The sequence below is a fragment of the Lissotriton vulgaris genome, chromosome 7 (genome assembly GCF_964263255.1).
Source record: "Lissotriton vulgaris chromosome 7, aLisVul1.2, whole genome shotgun sequence".
Taxonomy (NCBI): domain Eukaryota; kingdom Metazoa; phylum Chordata; class Amphibia; order Caudata; family Salamandridae; genus Lissotriton; species Lissotriton vulgaris.
This window is the reverse complement of record NC_141695.1, coordinates 377,163,832-377,188,733: the sequence shown is the minus strand read 5'-3', so window position 1 is coordinate 377,188,733 and position 24,902 is coordinate 377,163,832. Positions and strand designations below refer to the sequence as shown.

Below are 24,902 nucleotides of genomic sequence, written 5' to 3'. Positions count from 1 at the left end.
CGCGGCGACTGGGCGCGAGTAAACGTTGACAATGGCCCATGTTGTTCTACCAGGCCATCTAAGCAGCACACACTGGATGTCCTGCGAAAGTGTGTCCATCTTTTCCGCCTGACACCCAATGTGACTCGCTACCCAGATCGCCAGGCCTCCCGAAGGCCTCCCCCTCCCGTTCCACTTTGCTGGGATTTCGAAAATTTCGAACCCCCTTCTAGTCTGGGGTTCCCTCGCCCATGTCTCCTGAAAAAGGAGGATGTCACTACCATTTATCAGGAGATCCCAGTCTGGTGTATCTGCCTTATTTGTGATCCCCGCCACATTCCAGGAGAGAATTCTCAGCCCTGGGCCTTGTGGTGGTGGTCCTGGCCCACCAGGGGGGAAATGGTGCGGTAACCGAGGGGGGGGTCAGGATCTCGCGGGCCAGTTGTAATAGCCAGAATGGTAGGCGATACAGCCACCTCCGCTGGTTGCAAGTTAAAACCAATCGGGGTATTGGGTGGTGACTGTGCTTGACCCGTAATACTTCCAAGGGTAGCCCTTCCCTTTTTGGCGAGGTCCTGTGCCCTATTATCAGTTACAGGAACAGCTCTCACTTCCCCCCTGCCTGGGACCCCGATAGCAGATTTTTCTGGGGGCAAATCGATCCGTCCCTGGAAAATTACTGGGACATTATTAATAAGAGTAGTGACAGGAAGCTATACCACCAGTTGAGGGTTGGCTCGCTCCCGCTAAGATCATTCACTAAAAACTGGAAAGGACAGGTGAATGATTTTTGCCCCTGGTGTAAGGACCAGAGGGAGACTATTGGCCATATATTTTTTGCAAATCTAGCAACCCGAACTAAATGGCTTAAACCGATTTGTAAAAATATGGGTACGCGGGTGGGGCTGGAGGCTTTAAGGTTTATTAGGACTGACACTAGGGAAACAGTAGTAATTGCAGTAGCAAAGTTCCTGGGTTAGTTGTGGCTTATTAGAGCAAACCATAAAGATAAGGTTTAAAATAATATTTGTTTGAGCCGTTGTAAAACATCTCTTTATAGAATCTAGCTGCTGTTTTACACTGATAGCTGCACCCTTTCTGCACTTTCTGCATTTTATGAATTTTGCACTTTTCACTACCATTTGATATGTACTGCTTTGTATGCATTTATTGTATTACTGAAATGTTTTAAAATCATTGCGATGTGTTTTTAAGAGGACATGGTGTATTTTTAATGTTTGTCTTTTATGATGAATTAATCGAAATAAAGACATATGAAACTGAAACTAGCAATACTTGTCAGAGCTTCACAGAGCAAACACCACCTTTTTTATTGGAAGCACCATGGTGGGAATACAGGGGGAGAGGCCAGCCCTTGGTGAGACCCAAGGGAATGAGAGAACCCACCTAGAACACAGGCAGAGGGAGGGCGAAGAAACAGGTACACTACCAACAGGAAACACACGGAGACATACAGACCAGGCGCCAACACTTCAGATGGTAGTTACCATACCCACAACACTCACGGAACCTTCGCCTACACTTAAAAACCCTATTGTGAACTTATCAACATACCACTTGAAACCAGACAAACAACATACCTTGGAAAAGGGTTTATCATTTGTACCGACCTCTTTGCCTAACAATTTCAACCTAAAAATGGAAATGTGAAGTTCAATGTCACCAGATCTGAACGCACAGCACTGACGGCTTTCAGTAACAATACTGATATAGTAATCAAGCTCGCCGACAAGGGGGGTGGGGGAGCTATTGCAATTCAAGATACTGGTGCGTACAATAGAGATCCTAACCCAGATAGGGGTACAGGGGAATTATGAAAAACTTAGATCAGACCCCACTAAAGAGATAATGGAGGCAATCAAACACACCACTCTTGAAGTTCTAGAGACAGGTATTCTTAGTGAACAAGAATTTGACTACCTGAATAAAAAAAACTAGAATTCCGACCATATATACCCTCCCTAAAATACACAAGAGGATGCCTGATCCATCAGGGAGACCAATAATCTCCGGTTGGGGATCTGTGCTGGAGCCTCAATGCAAATATATAGATGTTTTCCGCAAGCCTGTCGCTGAAAATGCGACAATCCAATTTAAAAGGCACTATGCAAACTCTTCAGATTGTGGACAACCGCCCATATGATGCTGATGGCATCCTTCTGGCTACCATGGATATAACATCCTTTTATACGAATATTCCTCAAGGAGAGGCATTGAGAGTGATGAGTGAAGTCTTGTACACACATCCTAGACCATACAGAACAGTCCCCACTGAATGCATTAGAAAACTTCTTATTGTAGCCATGACAAAAAATATCTTTAGTTTTCTGGGTGATTTCTACACCCAAACGAAGGGAGTTGCTATGGGGGCGAGTTTCGCGTCAAACTTAGCAATTATATTTATGGACATCTATGAGCACACTCATATCCTGAGTGAACAGAATCCCTACAGTCAGTGTATCGAGCTATGGCGTTGGTACATTGATGATGTACTACTGATTTGGCAAGGCAGTGAAGAACTACTTAAAGAATTTCATGTTTGGCTGAATAACCGTTCTGATGATATTAAATTCTCACTGGAGTACAGCAATTCATCAGTTAACTTCTTGGACTTAACCATAATAGCAGAAGGAGGTAAACTATACACCAGCCTTTACAGAAAGGCGAGTGAACGCAACACCTTGCTGCGTTACTCCAGCCATCATCCACGCAACCTTAGAGACAATTTGCCCTTTGGGCAATTCCTGAGGTTGCGGAGTCAGAAGAACTTATGTCCCCTTTAATTGATAGGAGCTATCCCCTAAGACAGGGGTACTCCTAGTACGGCCCGCGGGCCGCCAGCGGCCCGGCAAGCCGTCCCTGGCGGCCCGCGGACCTTGCAGACATCCTACCAGTGTTATTAAGAAAAATGTAAGAGTGTCCTGTGTCCGCAAACACTGCCGGTTGCAGCAGCGCTCTATGGGGCCGGGCGATTCCAGCGAAGGTCAGAGTGGAGCTGCAGGGGCTCTAAGAAGGGGCTAAAGAACAACAAAGCCTCATTAACAAGTAAGTCGTCTTTTAAAGACCTGTGAAGTACTCGGGTGCGGTGGGAAGCTGTCTCAGCCCCGGCTGACACACATGCACGCCAGGCGAGGTTATGTTATGTTAGTGCTATTTGTATTGCGCACGGCTGCTCCAGCGAAGGAGCGTCCCGGCGAAGAGGTGGCAGAGGGGGAGGAGAGGGGGGGAGAGGGAAGGGGGGTGAGAGAGGCAGACAGGTGGAAGGGAGACAGAGAGTGACAGAGTGCTTTCCTCCAGTATTTCTGTAAACTATCGGGTTTTTTTCTAACTCAGGGCTCCAATTCTACGCATTTTAATTACTGATTGTGTCCAGAAGGCAGGGTTAGAATGGAGGAAGCAGCCTATTAAGTAACAGTGAAGTCTGTGTTTGTGCAACGCCCTGGAAGGCCACAAAACTGTCACACAGAAGCAGGAATTATAAGTAGCTCGTGAAGTGGGGTGTTTGAAAGGTGTCGGGAGCAGCTAAGGAAGACATACATCTAGATTTAAATGAACCTGAAAAAGCAGCAGAAGTCTCCTCGTGAGGCCCAAAATCATGTGAGCACTTGAATGATAGAGTGCTCTTTCACTGGAGGAGCCCGAGACCTTCACATGATGAACTGCGCCGAGAACATATCAAGAGGGGGAGGGATCTGAGGTGAAGACAGCCCCCCGAGGTGAGCCGGAGAGACCACCCCCGTGGAGGGAGCGGGGTTCTCGTCACAACCTTAATGGTGAATACAAGTGGGGGGGAGAGGGGGCAGTCTGCTGAACCCCTCCGTAGAAAAGCTCTGGGGAGAAACTTTTCCTTGGAGGGGTGGTTTCATCTTCTGAAGACCCTCACAGGAAGGACAACAGCGAGAAAAACTATGTCCTGGATGGGGAGGGATTCTCGACAGCAAGAGACATTTCGCGGGAGAGTGAAGGCATCTGAGGGTGGGGAGATGTGAAAAAGCATCCGGCTAACACCTCACCATGCCGGGAAGGGGAGTGATGGAAGGGGAGTGAGGGAAGGGGAGTGAGGCAGGAAGTGATGGAAGTGGAGTGATGGAAGTGGAGTGATGGAAGGAGAGTGAGGGAAGGGGAGTGAGGGAAGGGGAGTGAGGGAAGGGGAGTGAGCGAGGGAGGGAACGAGGGAAGTGGAGTGAGGGAAGGAGTGAGGGAAGGGGCGTGAGGGAATGGGCGTGAGGGAGTGAGGGAAGGGGAGTGAGGAAGGGAGAGGGGGATGAGGGGGAAGGGGAGTGAGGGGGTAGGGGAGTGAGGGTGAGGGAGGGAAGGAGATGAAAGGAGATGAAAGGAGAGGGAAGGGAGAGGGAGGGAGAAGGTAGGAGAGGGAGGGAGAGGGGAGGGAAGGAGAGAGAGAAGGAGATAGGGGGAGGGAGTGAGACAGTCAGAGTGAGGGAGAGATAGGGAAAGAGGGAGAGGGAGGGAGTGAGAAGGAGTGAGACAGTCAGAGTGAGGGAGAGATAGGGAGTGAGAGGGAGTAAAATGTAAATTGATACTTGTATAGCGCACTACTCACCCGCAAGGGTCTCATGGCGCTTGTACGAATACTGCTGTGGAACCCATCCTGGCTTTCCCTGTGAGGCGTCCACTCCCGGGTACCCCCAAGGTGGAGGCCAGGCATCCTTAGCGTTGTGGGGGCCGTTGTGGAGATTAAGCAAGCTATTGCCTAGAGTTGCAGAGTGGAACTCCATGATTGGAATAGGCACAGAGGCGAGAATTATTAGGTCCGTGGAATTTTGAGGCCAAGACCCGCCGAGGCGGGGAATTGAACCCTGGTCCCGGGCTAGACCTCTGCATCAGGGTCTGCCGCTCTAATCATTGAGCCACCCTTCTCCACGTGAGTGAGAGGGAGTGAGACAGTCAGAGTGAGGGAGAGATAGGGAGAGAGGGAGAGGGAGGGAGTGAGAGGGAGTGAGACAGTCAGAGTGAGGGAGAGATAGGGAGTGAGAGGGAGTGAGACAGTCAGAGTGAGTGAGACAGAGGGAGACAGGGAGGGAGAGAGGCAGAGAGAGGGAGATAGAGGGATGGAGCGAGGGAGGCAGAGAGAGAGAGATAGAGGGAGGGAGACAGAGAGAGGGAGATAGAGATAGAGAGAGAGAGATGTGTGTATGCTGGGTCTGGTGGCTCAGTGGACAAAGGCGTCCGCTGCAGGGACCTGTGTTCAACCTCAGCCCACAGTTTTTTTGTTGCTCAGCCCCTCCCCCTCCCCCACTGACATGCCCCCACCGGTGCAGCCCTCTGACACAAACCACACTGTAAATTTGGCCCCCGAGAGAAAGTTTGTGAGTACCCATGCCCTAAGACTACTAAAAAAGGAACGGAAACATGCATGGTTTAATCATAGGGAATCCCTTCTGTAACCCAAAGAGAGAAGCACTAAGAATCAGGACAGGCGTGACCACATTTTGCACTAAGAGCAACACCATCAAGAGAATTATAAACCGGCACAGGCACCTAGTGTCAGACGAACTTGGTGGACTCCTACAACCTATGCATGCATTCCGCAAAGGAAAAACGCGAAGGAACATGTAATTAAGTCCCTGCTACCCATGGAACCCACAACTTCGAAGACAACACTATGGAATATTCCACCTGTCAAGGGACATTTCAAGAAAGGCCAATGTAGGGCATGTCCCATGACCAATGAACTAAAAAGCTTTATACACAACAACTATACCCATATACTTCAAGAACATACTAATTGCAACTCCAGTGGGGTAATCTATGCCATAGCCTGTGCTTAAGCCTTTGTAGGACCTGCATCCTGCAACACTGCAGCCGCATACGATGTCAGGTACAAGGAGCACCCCTTGTTGAACACTTCATATCCTTTGAACACACACCTTAAAGCCTTCGTTGGTGCGTCCTAGAGAAAGTCAAAGCCAACCCACGGGGGGACTTCTCTAAAGTTCTGAGCTTCCGCAAGTGTAGATGGATACACCGCTTTGACACTGTAGCGAGAGGTATAAACAAATATGAAGAGATTATAAGACAGATATCCGCACTTAGCAATGGTTGATAGCAATGATTAAGCTCCGCTCATATATGCCAACCTATGGCAGTCTCCTTTAGAGGACATATTTTCATCTCCTTGTCCAATGTCTGAAATGTAATATTGTATTTTATTTGTATTTAAACGTTTTATTTTGTATGCTTTACGTTAACCTTTTATGTATTATTATATACATATTTTGTTATTAGGGCAACTGGCCTGCCTCATGCAATCCTTTTTTAAATCCTCCTTTTTTTAAATACTGTATTCCATATGAATGGTGGGTTCACTATGTTTACCTTGGGATTTTTTCATTAATCAACAATCACCCGCGGTTGCTCCCTACCGCTTCTACAACAAAAATAAACGCGCCCTTGCATGACTTGCTAGGGAAGCTTTAGACAGATTAATGAGTCTTTCGCCCATCACCATTTACAGGTAACTGCCCCCTTTTCTCCCGCGTTACCTCTGCCATTCGGCTGCTACCGCATTTGAGGATGGAAGTCGATCCCTAACGCTATCAGGTATTTGGTCCTTGAATCAGCTCGGATTCTGAGCATGATACTGAGGTTCTGTGAAAACGGACCTTGTCTCGTAAGGTTATGGTTCCGTCGTGATTTTGGTGATGTCGAACCGTATTTAGTATGTTTGGCTAATATGGAGTGAATTCGTCAAGTTAACTAGCAAGTTCATTACGTATTTGGAGATTTCGTCTCGAACATGGGTTCCATTTTGTTTGAGTCTCCATTTTGTATTGCCATCACGCAGGCCGACGAATGTGGTCGAATGAACGAAGCGACCTGGCCTTCACGTATTGGTATACATTAACAGGGTCTTTCTTGACTCCGAGGTAAATTGCAAGGATCTGATTCCTTCACCTGTAACTGAACCTGCCAAGCCAATTTCCCTGGTTTGATCGTTGTCTGAGATTGTCACTCACTGTTCAGGACATCGTTAACTTTTAGTCTCCTTACACATGCCTTATCTTGCTCACTATCAGTCATTGTTTCCTTTTCTATGCTCTTTATTACATGCATTGTGCCTTTCAATTATGGGTTTGTCCGGCTTGTGAAGATTGGATTTGGGACATTCCCAATGATTAACTTTGGGTTGGGATATTGCAAACTGAGCTTTTGGTCATGTGATACTTTGTTTGAGAGCGTACCTTATTGGTCAGAATTTTGCGCAATGGGAGTATGTCATAAAGTGAATATTGTGTATAAAAAGAGATGTCTTGCTCTACAAATTTGAGCAGTCTCCTGAGAATATACCATGCTGTATTTCTAGGATCGCTGTTACTAGCTGCAGCTAATAAACTTGGTCTTTGACGCCACCCAGAAGTATTCCGTGTCTCTGTATACCAAGACAGGTGAATCCGAAGACTTTGGGCATGCCCCTGGCGCCGCTGGGTTCTAAAAGCCCGGTTCTTCAACTGGCGCCAAACGTGGGGCAACTTCAGCGGTACCGGTCCAAGCCCGAAGATTTTGAGGAGCTTCGTGAGGAAATTCTGGAAGAGGGCCCCCACTTAATCAACCCCGGCATGTAGAATGTGGACTGAAGGTTTTTGCTGCCAGGCTTCCCCTTTCCGACGGCTACGAAGGACTGCTGCCCTGAATGTCGCCCTGTCTTGGACCCTTTTGTGATGATTTGTAGAGCGAGACGATAGACGGTTTTCTGGTGGCGTGACAGACATTTTGGTTAAGTATAAGTGGGTCGCTCCCACGACTTGGTTTTGTTTCTTGGGTTCTTTGATTTGGTTTTTGCAAATACAGAAGTCGAGGGGCTCGTACATTTGCGAGTATATCGTTTTTGATAACTCCTTGAAGTTTGAAGCTGGACTAGTGAGTTATAAGATGCCTGGTCTTAGCAAACTTAGGAAATGGTTTTGTTGTAGTTGTAACAGGGATGCCCGATTGGAGGACTCGTGTCCGATACCTCCGGTTGGAACTCCGACTTATGAGCTCTATTCAAAGCATGGTGTGGGTCCCATTACGTATAATGAAGTATGGGTCCACTATACAAAGAAAGATGGTGTCTTACGACGGCCACAACATGGTAGTTTTGAACCAGATGTTTTAGATAATTTGGAAGTTGCGCTATTTAGGAAGAAAGCCCGGCCAGTGATGTTTGACTCTTTCCACCTTTGGCGTAAGGAAGCCAAACAGCGAGAAATTAAGCAAGCTAAAAGAGATAGGAAAGAAAAGAATATATCGATAATCCAAGCTGCTAGGCAGTTTAAAGAAGATGAAGAAGATTGTGCGATTGAGGTATCAGATAGACAACATTGCATGGCCATTGATAAATGTTGTCCGGCTTTGCCACCTCTTCTTCCGAATGTGACTAAGGACCCTGAAAAGGATACTTTGATGTTGCATTTGTTGAGATTACCACCCCTTATGTGCAGAGTGCTACGGCACCTCCGCAACCTCCAGTTGTTCAACCCCCTGCTGTTGTTCAGCCACCAGTTCTTCCACAGTTGGTTCTCCCTCCTCAGGCGCAGCCTTCTCTAGGGCCACCAGCTTTGCTTACAGTTTTGCCTCAAACTCCTTTGCCTTCTTCTCCTTTGCCTTTAACTTCCTTTTCTACTGACCCGAAGTCTTTGTCGCCTCAAAACACTTTGTCTCCTGTCCTTATGTCGACTTCTCCTTCTGCTCAACAACGAATGACTGAGACTGTCACTAGCCTTTTGTCTCCTTTCTTTGGGTCACTAAATATGACCCCAGTTTCTGTACGGAAACAAACGCGTAGTCCGCTCCCTAGTTCCGAGGAGCGGACAGTGTTAGATCTCCTAGCTCGTAGATGGGTTTTGAATGCCTCCAGGTATGATCTACAAACGGTTATGGATGTCTTCCTTCAGTGGAAGGCACCAAAACAAAGGTATGTTTTTGATGTTATGTGTACTTTCCTCCGTGAAGAATGGGACGATACTAAATTGGGTCCGATTCCATCGGAATTACTTAATGTTCAGTCTGACTTTGCTAAAGGGACGATAGTGGGTCCCGATGTTGAAGAAGCGGTAGAGACGCTTCTTGCATTTAGGTGTAGACTTCCTTCTCAGTCGTTGTTTGAACCGGACCCTTGGGTTAGGAGAAAAGTGAAGCAGTACCCGATGAGAGGTTCCTCCTGTATGGAAAGAGGAAGTTTTGGCTGATGCCGCTCACGGTATTGCAGCTGCACCGGCTCATTTTCAGCGAGTTTGGGTACATGTTCCTTGGAAGAGAGCAGAAGTTCTGGCTCTTAAGCAGACTTTGCCAGACCCCCGTAAAATCCTGCAGGTTATTATAAGGAGTTGTCCCAGACAGTTGATGCATGTGTAATGAATTTAGCTGATATAGATATGTTGTTGGGGAATGTAGTCCCTCAACCTTTGTGGGTGAAGATCCGTCACAAGGATCATGCAGTAGAGTTGGGAGATACGTGGGTTAATATTGTAGCGGCGGATGGTCGACAAGGTGGAGGGGCCAAACCTAAGCCTTTAGTTACAGAACTTCCTGGTAAGATTATTGTTTTAATGAAAACTTTGATGCCTCCTATGCGAATGAATTGGGACAAGTTAGCAGCATGCAAACAGAAGAAAGATGAGAGTGTGTCTGATTTCTTCACTAGGTTTAAGGAAACATTCATCGATCATAGTGGTCAGGATATGAGTACAGAAGGTGGTCAAAGGTTGTTTGTGGATAAGTTTGTCTATAATTTGCTCCCCGAACTTTGTAATAAGTCGAAGGACTCTGGGAGTTCATGGGCTGTTTCTTCTTCGGCCCAGATATTGGCTACTGCACAATATTATGAGAACAGAGATAAAGATGAGAAAGATAAAGAAGATAAGAAGACTAAAGAATTAAAGACAAAGGTTCTTTTACAGCAGGCGTATCCGCCTCGCCCTAATCAGCGTCAGTTTCAGCAACCTCCACAGTTTCAGAGATTGTTGCAGTAACCCGAGTCTTTTCCTAAGCGAATCCCGATAGGCCCTAATCAGTGTGCTTATTGTAAGGAAGAAGGTCACTTTAAGCATAGTTGCCCGATTCTGCTACAACGTGCGAATGGTACGTTTGGCGTGAGAGGTCGCGGTGTTCAGCAAGTACCTAGGGGTAGGAGACGTGGTGTGTTCCCCCAGAATGGACGTTCCTTTCCCCCTCAGAATTCTATGAATTGTTTTGATCAACAGAATGTTTCGTCTGGTCAGTCTGCTCAATATTATGCTGATGATTATTATGTTGAAAGTGAGAATGCTGATTTTAACGATAGCTAGGACAGCCATAGACAAAGAGAGGGAGTAGTGCCAGTTCCAGTAGACCAGAGTGGACCTTATGTTGAAGTAATTACATCAGGTGTGTCAGAACATTTTCTTTTGGATACTGGTGCGGCAAAGAGTTCTATCATGCACTATAGACTCTCTGGTGCACCTTTGTCTGGCTTGACGAATGTTTCGGTAGGATTTTCTGGCGCCCCAGTTCGTAACCCGGTTTCTTGTCCTTTGTCTCTTTCTGTTGGGCCTTGTGAATTGGAAGCACCTCTTATTCTAACGACAGGTTGTGGTGAGAATCTGTTGGGTTTGGACTTGTTGAAAAGATTGCATGCAACATTGTATTATTCTCCTTCGGGAGTACATCTTACGTTGGGTAAGAAAGGGATTTCTCCGATGTATTTGTCTAAAGATCGGCTTCCACTGGAATTGAGTTCTCTCCCTGATACTCTCTGGGCTACGGGTCCAAATGATGTTGGCCTTTTGCAGATTCCACCCTACGTTGTTACTCTCAAGGCGAATGCTAAGTTACCTCGCATTCCTCAATACCGAATCTCTAGTGATGGTGAAAGAACTCTTTTAGCGATTATCTATGATTTGGTTGAGAAAGATGTGATTGAAGAAACGAGAAGTAATGTGTGTAACAGTCCTGTTCTGCCTGTTCTTAAGCGTACTGACTCTTCTTAGCCACCTGTATATCGGTTTGTGATCGACCTTCGAGAGGTCAATAAGATTGTTGTACCGCAGTTTCCTGTTGTCCCGGACATTACTGCTTTATTGACTATGATTCCTGCTTCAGCTGCTTGGTTTTCTGTTATTGATCTGAAGAATGCTTTCTTTAGTATTCCAATTGCTGAAGAGAGAAGAGATATTTTTGGCTTCTCTTTAGGAGGCCGAAGCTTCCGGTTTAAGCGTGCTCCTCAAGGTTACTGTGAAAGTCCTTCCACCTATAGTCAGGCTTTGAAAACTCAGCTTGGTACTTTTGTTTTGCCTTCTGGTGCGAATCTTATCCAGTACATGGATGATTTGTTGGTCGCTGCTGATGATGAAGAGACTTGTAAAGAAGTTACTCTTTCTTTGTTACGACATTTGTCTGACCTTCATCATAAAGTGTCACCTTCGAAGTTGCAGTATTGCCGCCAAAAAGTGACCTACTTAGATAATCTCTTGTCGAAGGAGGGAAGACGATTGACCCCAGAACGTATACAAGCGATTGCGCAAATGACTGTACCATCTACACAGAGAGAAGTGCGTGCTTTCTGGGGTATCACCTCGTATTGTAGACAGTGGATTCCGAATTTTGGCGAAACCTCTGTTGGCACTTACTCTTAAGAATTACCCGAATCCTCTTCCTTAGTCTGACGAATGTCAGAGAAGTTTTTCTGAATTGCGTGATGCATTGTGTTCTGCTCCAGTGTTGGGTACCCCCGACTACAGTAAGCCTTTTACACTTTACGTACACGAGAGAGAAGGTTGTGCGTTGTCAGTATTGACACAACAGTTTGGAGACAAGCAATGCCCATGTGCATATTTTTCAGCTACTTTAGATCCGGTAGCTAAGGCGTTGCCAAGTTGTTTGAGAGCTGCAGCGGCTGTTTCTATTAGACAGTCTGCTGGTCTGGTATTGGATAATACATTGATTGTGATGGTCCCACATGCAGTGGATACCTTATTGAATAAAACGAAGACTCAACATCTTACTAGTGCACGTTTGTCAGGTTATGAGTTGACGCTTTTGGCTAGTCATGTGCACATAAAGCGGTGCAACACATTGAATCCAGCTACGTTGTTGCCGATTTCTGTAGAGACAGATGTCCAGGAACAGCATGATTGTTTTCTCCGGACAAAGGAGGAAACAAAGGGTAGAATTGATGTGAAAGATACTCCTCTTTCGAATTCTGATGGTACTTTATGGGTAGATGGTTCGTGCTTTAAGCTTCCGAATGGCGATATGACTGCAGCATATGCGGTTACGACTTTGCACACGATTGTTGAAACTGCACGTATTCCACAGAATTCAGCTCAAACAGCAGAGTTGATTGCACTGATGAGAGCGTGTGTGTTGTCGAAAGGAAAGAGAGTGACTGTGTATACTGATAGCCAATATGCGTTTGTTGTGGCTCATAGTTTTGGGCGTTTGTGGAGAGAGAGAGAGGATTTCTTACTTCTCATGGTACGAAAATTCAGCATGGACAGTTGGACAGCGGGTGAATGAACTTCTTGAGTCACTTACTTTGCCGACACAAGTTGCGATTGTGAAATGCAGTGCACATAGGAAGGTTACAGATGATGTTGGTCGTGGTAATGCATTTGCGGATGAAGTAGCGAGAGAAACTGCAAAGAATGTGACAAGTCGAATGTATTTTGCAGGTCCTACTAGATGGGTTCCAGAAAATGAAATGTGTGAAGACACAATAGAGAGTGTGAAATCGATTCAGGCGGAAGCTACTGAAAAAGAATTGGGTGTGTGGAGAGAGACTATGGGAATGTTAGATTCGACTGGCTGTTGGATTGAGTTGTCAGAAAACCAGCGATGGTTGTTGCCTGATGCGTATGTGCTTCCAACGATGGCACATGGATTGGCTCAAATCAGTTCGAAAGGGATATGTAAGTTGTTGGCTCCAGTATGGCAGAATGCTGGAATTCCTAAATGTGCTGGGAATCTGGTGAAAAATTGCATGATTTGTTTGATGCATAATCCTGGCAAGGGAACCCCAACTCCAGCAGGTCATTTTGCTCCTCCAACGTATCCGTTTGAGGTTCTACAGTTGGACTTTATTCATATGGAGAGATGCAACAACCTGAAATATGTCCTTGTGGTTGTTTGCGCTTTTTCAAGATGGATAGAGGCTTACCCTCTTAAGGATAATACTGCTTTATCTACAGCCAAGGCTTTGTTAAAGGAGTTTTTCCCTAGGTTTGGATTGCTTAGAATGGTATGTAGTGACAACGGAAGTGAATTTGTGGGTCAGATTTTGAAGAAAGTGTGTGCAGGTTTGGGAATAAGGCAGAAATGTCATGCTGCAAATCACCCCCAGTCAGCTGGTTTGGTTGAATGCTACAATGGCACTCTTAAGCTTAAATTGGCCAAGATACAAGCGAGCTCTGGCCTTGCCTGGCCCGATGCTTTGCCACTGGCACTTTTGTCCACAAGAACGACAGTACATTCTCGTGTGGGACTTAGCCCATACAAGATTGTCTTTGGTCGCCCGGCGAATGTTTGGGGTGTGCCGGGGCCCAATAAATACAGTGATATCGAGTACCCTATGTTGGTTGACTATTTACATGATTTGACTGCTAAATTGCGTGTTCCTCACCAACAGGTGCACAATACCTTGCCTTCAGCTTCTGTGGATGCAGGTCACTCGATTCAACCTAACGAATGGATTTTGGTCAAGAATTTTCAAAGGACGAAGAACCTCGAGCCGAGGTAGATTGGCCCATTCCAAGTTCTACTTGCAACTAGAACTGCTGTCAAGGTCTTCGGCAAGAAGAACTGGGTGCATGCCACCCACTGCAAAAAGATTCCACTACCCCTGCCATATGACCGGTGGATTAGAGATGGTGTTGCCGATTCAGAAAGCGATAGAGTTGTGGAATTTGCCCCCTTTAGTGATGCACATTTGAAATGGACTCAGTCGGAATGTGCGGATGATGAAGTTTTACAAGAAGCTGTGCCGCCGCATTTGAAACTTGATACTACGCATCCAGAGACACTTTTCCAAGATCAGACTGTGCTGGTAAAAAACGTTATAATCTACGGACTAAAATGGACAAATAAAACGTAATTTTTTTTGTGTTTTACACTTTCAGACAAGAGACTTTTTTTTTTGTCTTTTTCTTTTTCGAACCACCATCCGGGTTCAGTTGCAGGGTCACGGTATAATTTCTTAAGGCGTGACCCGCGTATTGACAAAAGGTCTGCGGTTCTAGGGACGTCTAGGACGCCTGGACGCACACTTAAGTGAATAAGGAAGATTACTGTGAGCAGCACGTTAGAGGATGGAGTCTTTTGTAACTGATAGAGTTGTTGAGAAAATAGATTTTAAGATGAGATTGTGTACATTGGTCCGTAACAAATGTTTTATTATATTGTGTTCTTTTGTGTTTTTAAGTATCACATTGGCTTGTGTGGGTTGGATTGTTTATGCTACACCACGGATATCTGCACCCACTACGCAACCTATGCTTTCTTCTACTACTGTTTCTTTGCACCAATTCTATACGTTGCCTGAACATGAACAGACAAGGAGATCAGAATTTGTTAACATCTCATTTATACAGCTGTTGCATTAGCATCAGTTGGTAGTAAATACTACAAATTGTTGGGTATGTGGTCTTATGCCTCATACGACAGATAGAGGTATGCCATATCTGGTTTTGCCTTTTTCTTCCAATGGGTCTGTATGGGCTTTTCAGACTATGTTAATCTATGCCAGAGGTCTTCAAACTTTTGTAGTTTGAGCCCCACCTTCTGAATTTTTTTAGATGTTGGGCCCCCCACCACCTGACAGAAATTTCTGGAATCGACCGCCATGTGCATATCACGGGCCATATACAACAAATAATGTTGCTAAATCTGTTTGCAGCTCTGCGGCTTGCGCGTTAGTTCTGCTACAATGTAATTGTAGTATTCAAGTTAGACACACTTCCAGACCGGGCTGAAACACGTGGCGCCGAACTTAAAGTGTCAACGTCACTGCAGTTAGTGCCCAATGATGAAGTCGACTCACAAAAGTAGGCTACGTGCGTCCCTTCCGATGGTCCTCCTGCTGCCGCCTGTGTTTCTTTAACTTAAAATGCGCAGCTCCTGCTCCTCCTGAACTCGCCGCTCTGACCGCATCTGACCAAGGTATTTCCAACAGTAACTAATACCAGCTGTGGCTGATTTTCACCATTGTCAATGCAGGGCACCATCAACCATCTGCGGTAAAATTGGCTCATGGATGGTTCCAATGTGGTATCGGATCTCACCTGCACCAGTCAGCCAAAGTCAGGGCTAGAGAGGCTGACTGGCCCAAGAGTCAGGGTCACTGTGCAGCGCTGGGGGGAAATGGGGGGAGGGGCAGTTGCAGTGAGAGTGGGTGCAGCAAGCTGCTGTGCTCATTGGTTGCAGCATGACTGATGGCACATCATTGGCGGTAATATATCATGCGACTGGGAGGGACCAAGCCTACCGGGCCGCATCCGGGCTCAGCTGCTGTCCAGTGACGATCATGAATAATTATTAAGTTCCTGATAGAGCAGGTAATCTATTAACTAAACTGTAGTTATCAATTGCATCTTTTTAAACACGTATCCGCTGCTGCCGTGAATAGATTGCTGTTACGTTTTTTTGAGCTACTTGACTAGGTTTGTGACGTACTAGTAGTAGGGCAGAAAAGCACCACGCCACGGAAGAACACTATCACAGCATGGGGGATTTTAGTTTAGGATGGGCTCACCACCTTCTGCTTTGGGAGGCCTACTGTATGTATGGGTCTGTTTAACAGCAGACAACTGTAGATTTGGCGGCCCAGCCACCGCCGGCATGGTAGAGACACTGCGTCTGCTACAGTGGCGACGAGGCAGCAAATAACTTTATAAGGTCCACGGTCTTTACTATCCAATCGACATACAGTGGTGTTAGGCCTTTTCCACCTGTGATCCAAGTGGCAGTGAGCAGAATGGCACACAAGTTTACCTGAGTGAGGTGACCGGAAGGAGGACTGTGCATGGGGTAAGAAGAACTGTGAATTAAATACCACCACAATCATACAAAGCATCTGAATTTCGGAAAATATAATCAAATAGGAATGCCAGTGGCAGCATGGCAACGGAAGGCAATATGTCACATTTAAAAGCCATTCAATATTCTGAAGCTCTCAGGTAGCTTGTTCGTAAATATATTTTGCCAATTATGACTTTCAAGTCAATGTATGATTCTGTCATTAAATAACAGTTATCCTATGGAATTCAAATGCCAAGCAACATAATGCAAATTTTGATATTACAGAAATAGTTTTTAAAGATTTGACAACTCACGTAAACTTATACAAGTGAATTAATTGAATTAATGCTCCAATATGCGTGTCATTTCTAATGTTTATATACATTTCCCTAGTCATTACTACTTGATTTTGCTTGGGGAGAAAAGTGTCACTCAGTGGTTGCAATGTCACTCATAATTACACTGAAATTATAAAAGTGTAACACATAGCAATCTGAAACCGTGGCAGCTATGGAACAGTCATTTCAGCTGCAGTGAGAGGCAAGGAGTCTCCTCTGCTTTGAAATCGAACACGAAGGAACAGGACTGTCTCTTCGTTTGCTTTCCTTAAAGCGACTTCCTAGCTGGTGACCCCCATGCATGCACTCACCTTGCACACACTTTCCTTGCAATAACTTCCTAGCCTGTGACCCCCCATGCACGCACTTACCCTGCACACACTTTCCCTGCAGTGGCTTGTGGCTACCTAGATGGTGACCCACTCTGCACACACTTTTCTTGCAGTGACTTCCTAATCGGCTGTGGTGACTTCCTAGCAGGTGACCACCATACACACTTTGTTGCAGTAACTTTCTGCAAGAAGCCGCTCTATGCAAAATCTCACTGACACACTCCCCTTGATAAAACGTCTGCACAATGGTTCCCGGTGCACACATTTCTCTGAAGACACGCGCCTTGCACGCACCTTCCATGAGGGGGTGTCACAGCGCTATATGTACTGCTAGCACGTTTTCATGGCCCCGGTGACGTATCACGCACTAATGGCAGATAGTTGTTCTCGGACACTACCTGTACTCACTGTCCACTCACAATCACGCTGCACACACCTTCACCGAGCAGCCCCTCATCTCTGCACACAGCACGCCTCAGACAGTCATTACAACACTGGTTCACCCTCTCCTTGCTTCCCCACCACCTGCACAGATGCAACCTTCTTCACACAGTGATTCCATGCACTCACTATCACCCATGCACACATCCACTCTCCCCACAGTGACTTTTTGCAGTGTGCGCCCTATTCACACCTCAGCCACACAAGTGCACACACAGTCCCGGTAGACAGGGTCTTCCCCCCCATACAAACTCACTCCCTTCAAGATCTCACTGTGACGTCTCACTACCAGACGCGCACCCCTGATCACTCCCCAAGTTACACCTTCAAACAGTCGCACGCTGCCCAGCCTCCCTCCGTGGGGCATCCAATCTCACACTCAAAGTGCCCCCGTTATCACACTCCTCTTGTTGTAAGCCATGACTCCTCACTCTGGGTGTGCCCCCAGCCTCACCCGCGTCAATGCCCTCGATGAAGTCTGCAGCAATCCCCTCTCGTGCACAGCTCCCAGGCACACGTCAGTGCCCTTCTCACACCAGCAATGTCCTCTCTCCACCCTTGCAGCGCATCCCTTGCCCCCTGCAGGCTCCATCCCCGAACCTTAGTACCCTTTTCACCCCTAAATACTGCTGGTCTACTACAGTGCCCTTTCGCTCCCTCTTCAGCACATCTGTTACCCCCACCAGGCCCCCTCTCGCTAGAGCAGTGCAGCTTTCACACCAACTGAAGTTCTTTCTCACCTCGAGCAGAGCCCCTCTCACCCTTAGAAGCGCCACTCTTATCCCCAGCAGTACCCCTCACAGCATCCTCTCACTCCCCGCAGCGCCCGTACCTCACACCATTGCAGCGCCCCTCACACCCTCGCAGCACCCCTCACACCGCCCATCAGACCATTGCAGCGCCCATCACACCCATGCAGCGCCGCTCTCACACCAGCTACAGTTCTCTCACCCTTTGCAGCACACTCTCACCCTTAGCGCACCCTTCTCAAGCTTCAAAGCCATCGCTGATGCATATTTATCAAGCCCTGATCTTTGGACTGGGTAAGAGTGGTCTGATAATTCAGACACTCTGTTCATCACCACCCACTTTTCTGAATCATTTTGTCCACCATAAGCATGGAAGGGTATACTCAGATGTGAGTCCCTTGCTCATTGCACCATCAGGATTCAAGCAAGCCGGGCCGACGACGGCTGAGATGCCAGAAACCGGTCCCCGGAAGCTTGTTTCCTTCCCAGTCAACAGATCAGGGAATGATCCATCACCGTTTTTTAGCTCACTGCACCATCCCAGCTCAGAACCTGGCTACATGCAAATTAGTCTGTCCCTGGCCCAGTGCATCATGGGAACAGGGCAGACCAAACTACCAAGCCAATTCTTATACTGGGAAGGAAACAAGCTTCCGGGGACCGGTTTCTGGCATTACAGCCGTCTTCGGCCTGGCTTGCTTGAATCCTGATGGTGCAATGAGCAAGGGACTCACATCTGAGTATACCCTTCCACGCTTATGGTGGACAAAACGATTCAGAAAAGGGGGTGGAGATGAATAGAGTGTCTGAATTAAGCAGACCACTCTTACCCAGTCCAAAGATCAGGGCTTGATCCATCACCGTTTTTTAGCTCACTGCACCATCCCAGCTCAGAACCTGGCTACATGCAAATTAGTCTGTCCCTAGCCCAGTGCACACTATAGGTGTGGCAGGGTATACTCAGACATGAGTCCCTTGCTCACTGCACCATCAGGATTCAAGCAAGCCGGGCCGACGACGGCTGAAATGCCAGAAACCGGTCCCCGGAAGCTTGTCTCCTTTCTGGGGAAGAATTGGCTTGGTAGTTTGGTCTGCCCTGTTCCCATGATGCACTGGGCCAGGGACAGACTAATTTGCATATAGCCAGGTTCTGAGCTGGGATGGTGCAGTGAGCTAAATAACGGTGATGGATCAAGCCCTGATCTTTGGACTGGGTAAGAGTGGTCTGCTTAATTCAGACACTCTGTTCATCACCACCCCCTTTTCTGAATCGCTTTTGGCCACTATAGGTGTGGCAGGGTATACTCAGACATGAGTCCCTTGCTCACTGCACCATCAGGATTCAAGCAAGCCGGGCCGACGACGGCTGAAATGCCAGAAACCGGTCCCCGGAAGCTTGTCTCCTTTCTGGTGAAGAATTGGCTTGGTAGTTTGGTCTGCCCTGTTCCCATGATGCACTGGGCCAGCGACTGACTAATTTGCATATAGCCAGGTTCTGAGCTGGGATGGTGCAGTGAGCTAAATAACGGTGATGGATCAAGCCCTGATCTTTGGACTGGGTAAGAGTGGTCTGCTTAATTCAGACACTCTGTTCATCACCACCCCCTTTTCTGAATCGAAGATTGATATGGACCTAGATTCAGATTGACGTGAGTTTAGGTTATTGCCTACGAAATGGCAAAAGGAGGGTCTGAGGTTCTGTGAAAACGGACCTTGTCTCGTAAGGTTATGGTTCCGTCATGATTTTGGTGATGTCGAATCGTATTTCGCATGTTCGGCTAATATGGAGTGAATTTGTCACGTTAACTAGCGAGTTCATTACGTATTTGGAGATTTCGTCTCGAACATGGGTTCCATTTTGTTAGAGTCTCCATTTGTATTGCCATCACGCAGGCCGACGAATGTGGTCGAACGAACGAAGCGACCTGGCCTTCACGTATTGGTATACATTAACAGGGTCTTTCTTGACTCCAAGGTAAATTGCAAGGATCTGATTCCTTCACCTGTAACTGACCCTGCCGAGCCAATTTCCCTGGTTTGATCGTTGTCTGAGATTGTCGATCACTGTTCAGGACATCGTTAACTTTTAGTCTCCTTACACATGCCTTATCTTGCTCACTATCAGTCATTGTTTGCTTTTCTATGCTCTTTATTACATGCATTGTGCCTTTCAATTATGGGTTTGTCCGGCTTGTGAAGATTGGATTTGGGACATTCCCAATGATTAACTTTGGGTTGGGATATTGCAAACTGAGATTTTTGTCATGTGATACTTTGTTTGAGAACGTACCTTATTGGTCAGAATTTTGCGCAATGGGAGTATGTCATAAAGTGAATATTGTGTATAAAAAGAGATGTCTTACTCTACAAATTTGAGCAGTCTCCTGAGAATATACCATGCTGTATTTCTAGGATCACTGTTACTAGCTGCAGCTAATAAACGTGGTCTTTGACGCCACCCAGAAGTATTCCGTGTCTCTGTATACCAAGACAGGTGAATCCGAAGACTTTGGGCGTGCCCCTGGTGCCGCTGGGTTCTAAAAGCCCGGTTCTTCAACACTCATGTAGGATAGTACTCCTTACTGGATTTCTTACTTTGCGCACTTTTCTTGTTTTCAGCTGTATATACCAAGCTGTGCCCTGAATTGTTTAAATCAATCATGGGACCCGCGCTTCTATGCAGTTACGAAAACTGGATTTACAAGCAGCATCTACTTCACACAGAGTTGAAAATGATCATCAACTCGGGTAAGTCACAATAACCTGCCCCTTCTTATAATTAAACCGCATTCTGTTATACTTTATAGGCAACCAATATTATTTTATTTACAGATATCGGGTTGCCATTCAATGGACCGTCCAGGCGCCTCCAAGATTCGTGTTGAGGTGGGTCTTCAATCCCGTGATGTGCAGATAGTACCCAATTTAAATTTCTTGTTTCACTCTATAGGGTCCACACACCCCTCCCCTTGTCCTGAGGAAAATTTGCATGGCTGAGTCTTTGAATTCCCTTGGTTGCCGCTAAGTCGGATTGAAACGTCGAAGCTATGCCTTCTTGCACCTGGACCATCCTCCTTCCCATTTTCCCATGTTCCCAATTCTTTTAAATCTACGTAATTCGAATGACACATTTTTACGTATATGGCCAGGTTGTATTGAACTGTTTATACATTCTCAGTTGTTGTACTTTTGTGTAAATATATGCCCCTTATTATCTGTATTTAAACTCTGATTCTTCTTGACTCTTTCTAATTTTTGAGCACCCCTTCTATACAAGTTTTCTGGAAAAATCTCTCCCGCTTTTTTTCTCTTCCATGACCCTCTTAATTTTGTTTAAATTATATTGTGTTTAAACTAATTTTGAATAAAAAGTTCCTTGTCTTGCATTGAATAAACCTTTGTAAAATTATTCTTGTCCTGCACATCATGTTCTCTTGATAAAGTTGACGATGTAGATACGTCTTGTGAGCTGAGTATTGTGAGCTCTTAATGATGTGAAAACTACTATTGCATCTAATATTTTCCAGAATAATTGGTCCAGGCACATTGGAGATGGGTCAAGACTTATTGCATATGGCTGGTAACAAACTGAGGTGGCATGGTGTGCACAATAACCATGGATTGGGATGCTGCACTGAGTAATTATCAGTGGCTGCTTTAGTGTTTCTCAAAGGTAGCACTCAAATCAAAAAGAAAGAGTGCTGACCTGCCACCTCGACTGAAGATGCCACATAGTTCTTCTGTAACAACCGAGGCAGTTTCATTACTGAAGGAAGAACAAAATCCGGACTGGCATTGTTCAGGAGGTTATTTGGCTCTATGAAGATAGAGTGCTGCTAATTGACATTGTTTTCCACCAGCCTTGTGATGAAGGGAAACAGTGAAATGGGCAGAAAATTAGATAGCACCTGATGGTCAGCCATAGACTTCATAAGAATCAGAAGTACTATGGCGCGGCCCATTGCCGTTTATGGGGAACGGTAGACGTGGGAAGAAATGTAGTTCAGAACTTCAAAATGATCTATGGAACACTGTCTAAATCCTTGGTAGGTAAAGAGGTGGACAGGGATCGTCAGGGGAACCAGATTTGGTAGAAGATGCAAGCATTTGCACACTAGATGAAGTTAAAGGGCTTAATTCAGTCAGCAAATTAATCAGTGAAATAAAGCTATCGAACACTGGAGACTGATCAAAAGGAGAACAAATGCTTATTATATTTTCACAGAAGTACTCTGGAAGAGAGTCACCGAGAATCGAAGAGGATTTAATCTACAAGACATAGCCTCTAGATGACTGAATTCCTGCTCAATCTTGAACAGTTCCTTGGATGAATTGTTGTCCACTTCTATTTTACTGGTATAATATGAGTAGGGGGTTTACTAATGTGGCTTCTATTAGGACACAAATCGCACCTCCAGCGTCTTTATAAAGCTTTGCATTTACTTTTATAAGCCACAAGGTCCCCTCTGGATTTAAGCACTTTGAAAAGGAATAAAATACTGAGCGTGTCCTCAATCTACAGTTCATTATAAGATGGCCATTAGCTTAGTGGGTCAGGATGCCATTCTGGCACTAATAGGCATATTCTGGCACTAGGACTTATGATTTCCCAGGACATCCTCAATAATCTTTTGGCAAAATGTCTGTTAATATCAAAAGTTCTTTTACAGGTTACTGGGACAAAGTCATGAAACTGTGGATTTGTGCCACATGTCGGTTTATTCATTATATCATTCTGTACACGGTGGTAACTTTGCAAACTGTAGTGTATTCAAGTATAATATACTTTTTATCTAAATTTGGGTCCTATGAAACAGTGTGTGTCTTCCTTCTTTGCCAATACTTGGTGTATGGAGGGCCCAGAATGTAAGGAGAGCTGAACTGGGCACCTGGGATGCAGAGAAAACCATGGTGCACTGAGGACAGTGACCTGTTTTCAGGGCCCACCCAGTGGCAAGAGCACAACTACCATATATGCACACACCGGATGTACTGCTGCAAATCAAAATTGTTCTCAAGTGCTATACCGAGCTCTGAGTTATTGATATATTTCATGACATTCTCTACAGTACTTCTTCCAAACTCCATGGGAGGTAAAATTAAAGGGAGGCCCCTTTTTAAAACATTTCTTGGAAGAAAACACAAGCAAACCCCTATGCAGATGGTCATGCTCACCAGCTGCAGCAGCTCTATGCAATATGCATCTACTATTAGAACATTTTCCATGGTTACCCTAACCTCTCAGTCCAGAATGAATCATAATGAGGAAGAAAGGAAGATTAGTGAAGTCAAGGTAAGGACAGAGTCCGGTTAACTGTATAGTGACAGGTAGCAGACAGGCAGTTTGCACAGCAATATTTCAGACAACACATTCCAATCCTTTGCTCTTACATGTACATCCATTTATTGACACAATTTCTTACACATAACACAACGTTAGGCTTTATTATACTGTACAACAGAGGTCTTCAAACTTTTGTCGGCGGAGCCCGTCCATCTAAACCTTTTCACATTTCCAGTCCCCCCCCCCCCCCCCACCGCCACCACCACCTGACAAAAAAGTTCTGGAAGCTGGTGCTCTGCATCATTGATGGCCATTCCCTCCTGCAGAGCCCAGGGTGAGCGGGTGGGTTGAGTGCATAATGATCAGTGTGAGTACATTGTGATTCCTGTGTGTGCAGGGTGAGTGTGAAAGTGAAGGGCCAGTATGAGGAGTGAGTTGTCTGAATGCAGGGTGCATTTCCAGACTCAGCATGTCATTGAGGCCTGGCATAGGGTTTCAGATATTAGTTAAACTATTGCTTTTATGGCATTATTCAGGGTCCAGGGGTCGAGGGTGGAGGGAATAAATATTGTGCTCATCCTGCAACAAACTTCCAGTCTTGCGATTAGGCTTGTAAGCAGTCCACTAAAGCTTATTTTCAGCACTTATCTGTGCATACTTGGAACAGCAAAAATAAATAGAAAACATTTTTAATTGTGTTCTAAGGCTGCCTGAATGATCTATGACTTATAAATAAAAGGAACAAAGTTTGAAACATCACATTACAAATTAATACATACTATTTTATGTATAACCCTATTTAGTGTCATGACAAGAACTTTGCTGGCTCTTTAAAAAACACATGGCTGGCATTTTTATTTTGCTAACCCTACTTTATATTCCCTGTTCATGAAATGCATTCTCACATTAAGGCAGTAAAATGTAAAGATAGGCAGAGTAGGGGCACAGGGGGTACTTGAACCAGACAACAAACAGCCTCTGTAATCAGATTACAAAGGTATGTAAATATGCACAGCCTCCCCCGCATATTGTGTCAGCCCGGACTGATTTTGGAGCTGCCAGCTTCACCTGAGTACTTCACAGGTCTTTAAAAGACCATTTACGCATTAAAGAGAGGCTTTGTTGTTTTTTCACCCCTTCTTAGAGCCCCTGCATTTCCACCCCTCATTTGCTGGAAGAATTAGGCTCCCCACCCGAAGTTGTTGCACCTCTGGCCTTTAAGACCTGTGACCCCAGACACTCTCAGCTGGGCCCCAGGCAGCTGGAGCTGCAGCATCCTGGCTGAGACATACGGCTCGACTCGCGCCTGGAATCAACAAAAAAAGATGAAGGTGGGGTGAAGTGTGCGCCCCCCCCCTGAAGGGATGCTGCGCCCCCCCCCCAGGGGGGCACGCCCCTCAGTTTGAAGACCGCTGCTGTACAATAAGGAAGGCTCTAACTCAGTACCCTGATGCCTGAACTCACTTGATCAGTGCTTATCAAATCAGAAAATATACCTTGAGGGCAGTAAGGTCAAGTAGGGGCATCTTGCAGTGCTGGAACTCCAGGTCAGTGATGCAGTCTATGAATAGGTGTGCCTTCTCCTGCAGGTAGGCTGCAGTCTGACTTCTGATCAGACTGTTCCCGAAGAGCTCCAGGAAGGCTTCACTCTTCTCTAGGGGATGAGGAGGAAAAGGATGTGAGAGGAACAATTGTCAGAGTCTTGTTGGAAATTCCAATTGACCAGTTGCCCATGTGATATAAACTTTCCAGCTGCAACATGTGAATT

General features: G+C 45.9%; 1 protein-coding gene across 1 annotated transcript in view; it reads right to left on the bottom strand.

Moving 5' to 3' along the window:
- The window catches only part of DNAAF3 (dynein axonemal assembly factor 3), a 181,903-nt gene that overhangs the window by 124,496 nt on the left and 32,505 nt on the right, over positions 1 to 24,902 (bottom strand). The window contains exon 4 of the mRNA XM_086928685.1: positions 24,631 to 24,788. Within this exon, the coding sequence (XP_086784811.1) occupies positions 24,631 to 24,788 (158 nt within the window). The remainder of the gene's footprint in view (positions 1 to 24,630; positions 24,789 to 24,902) is intronic.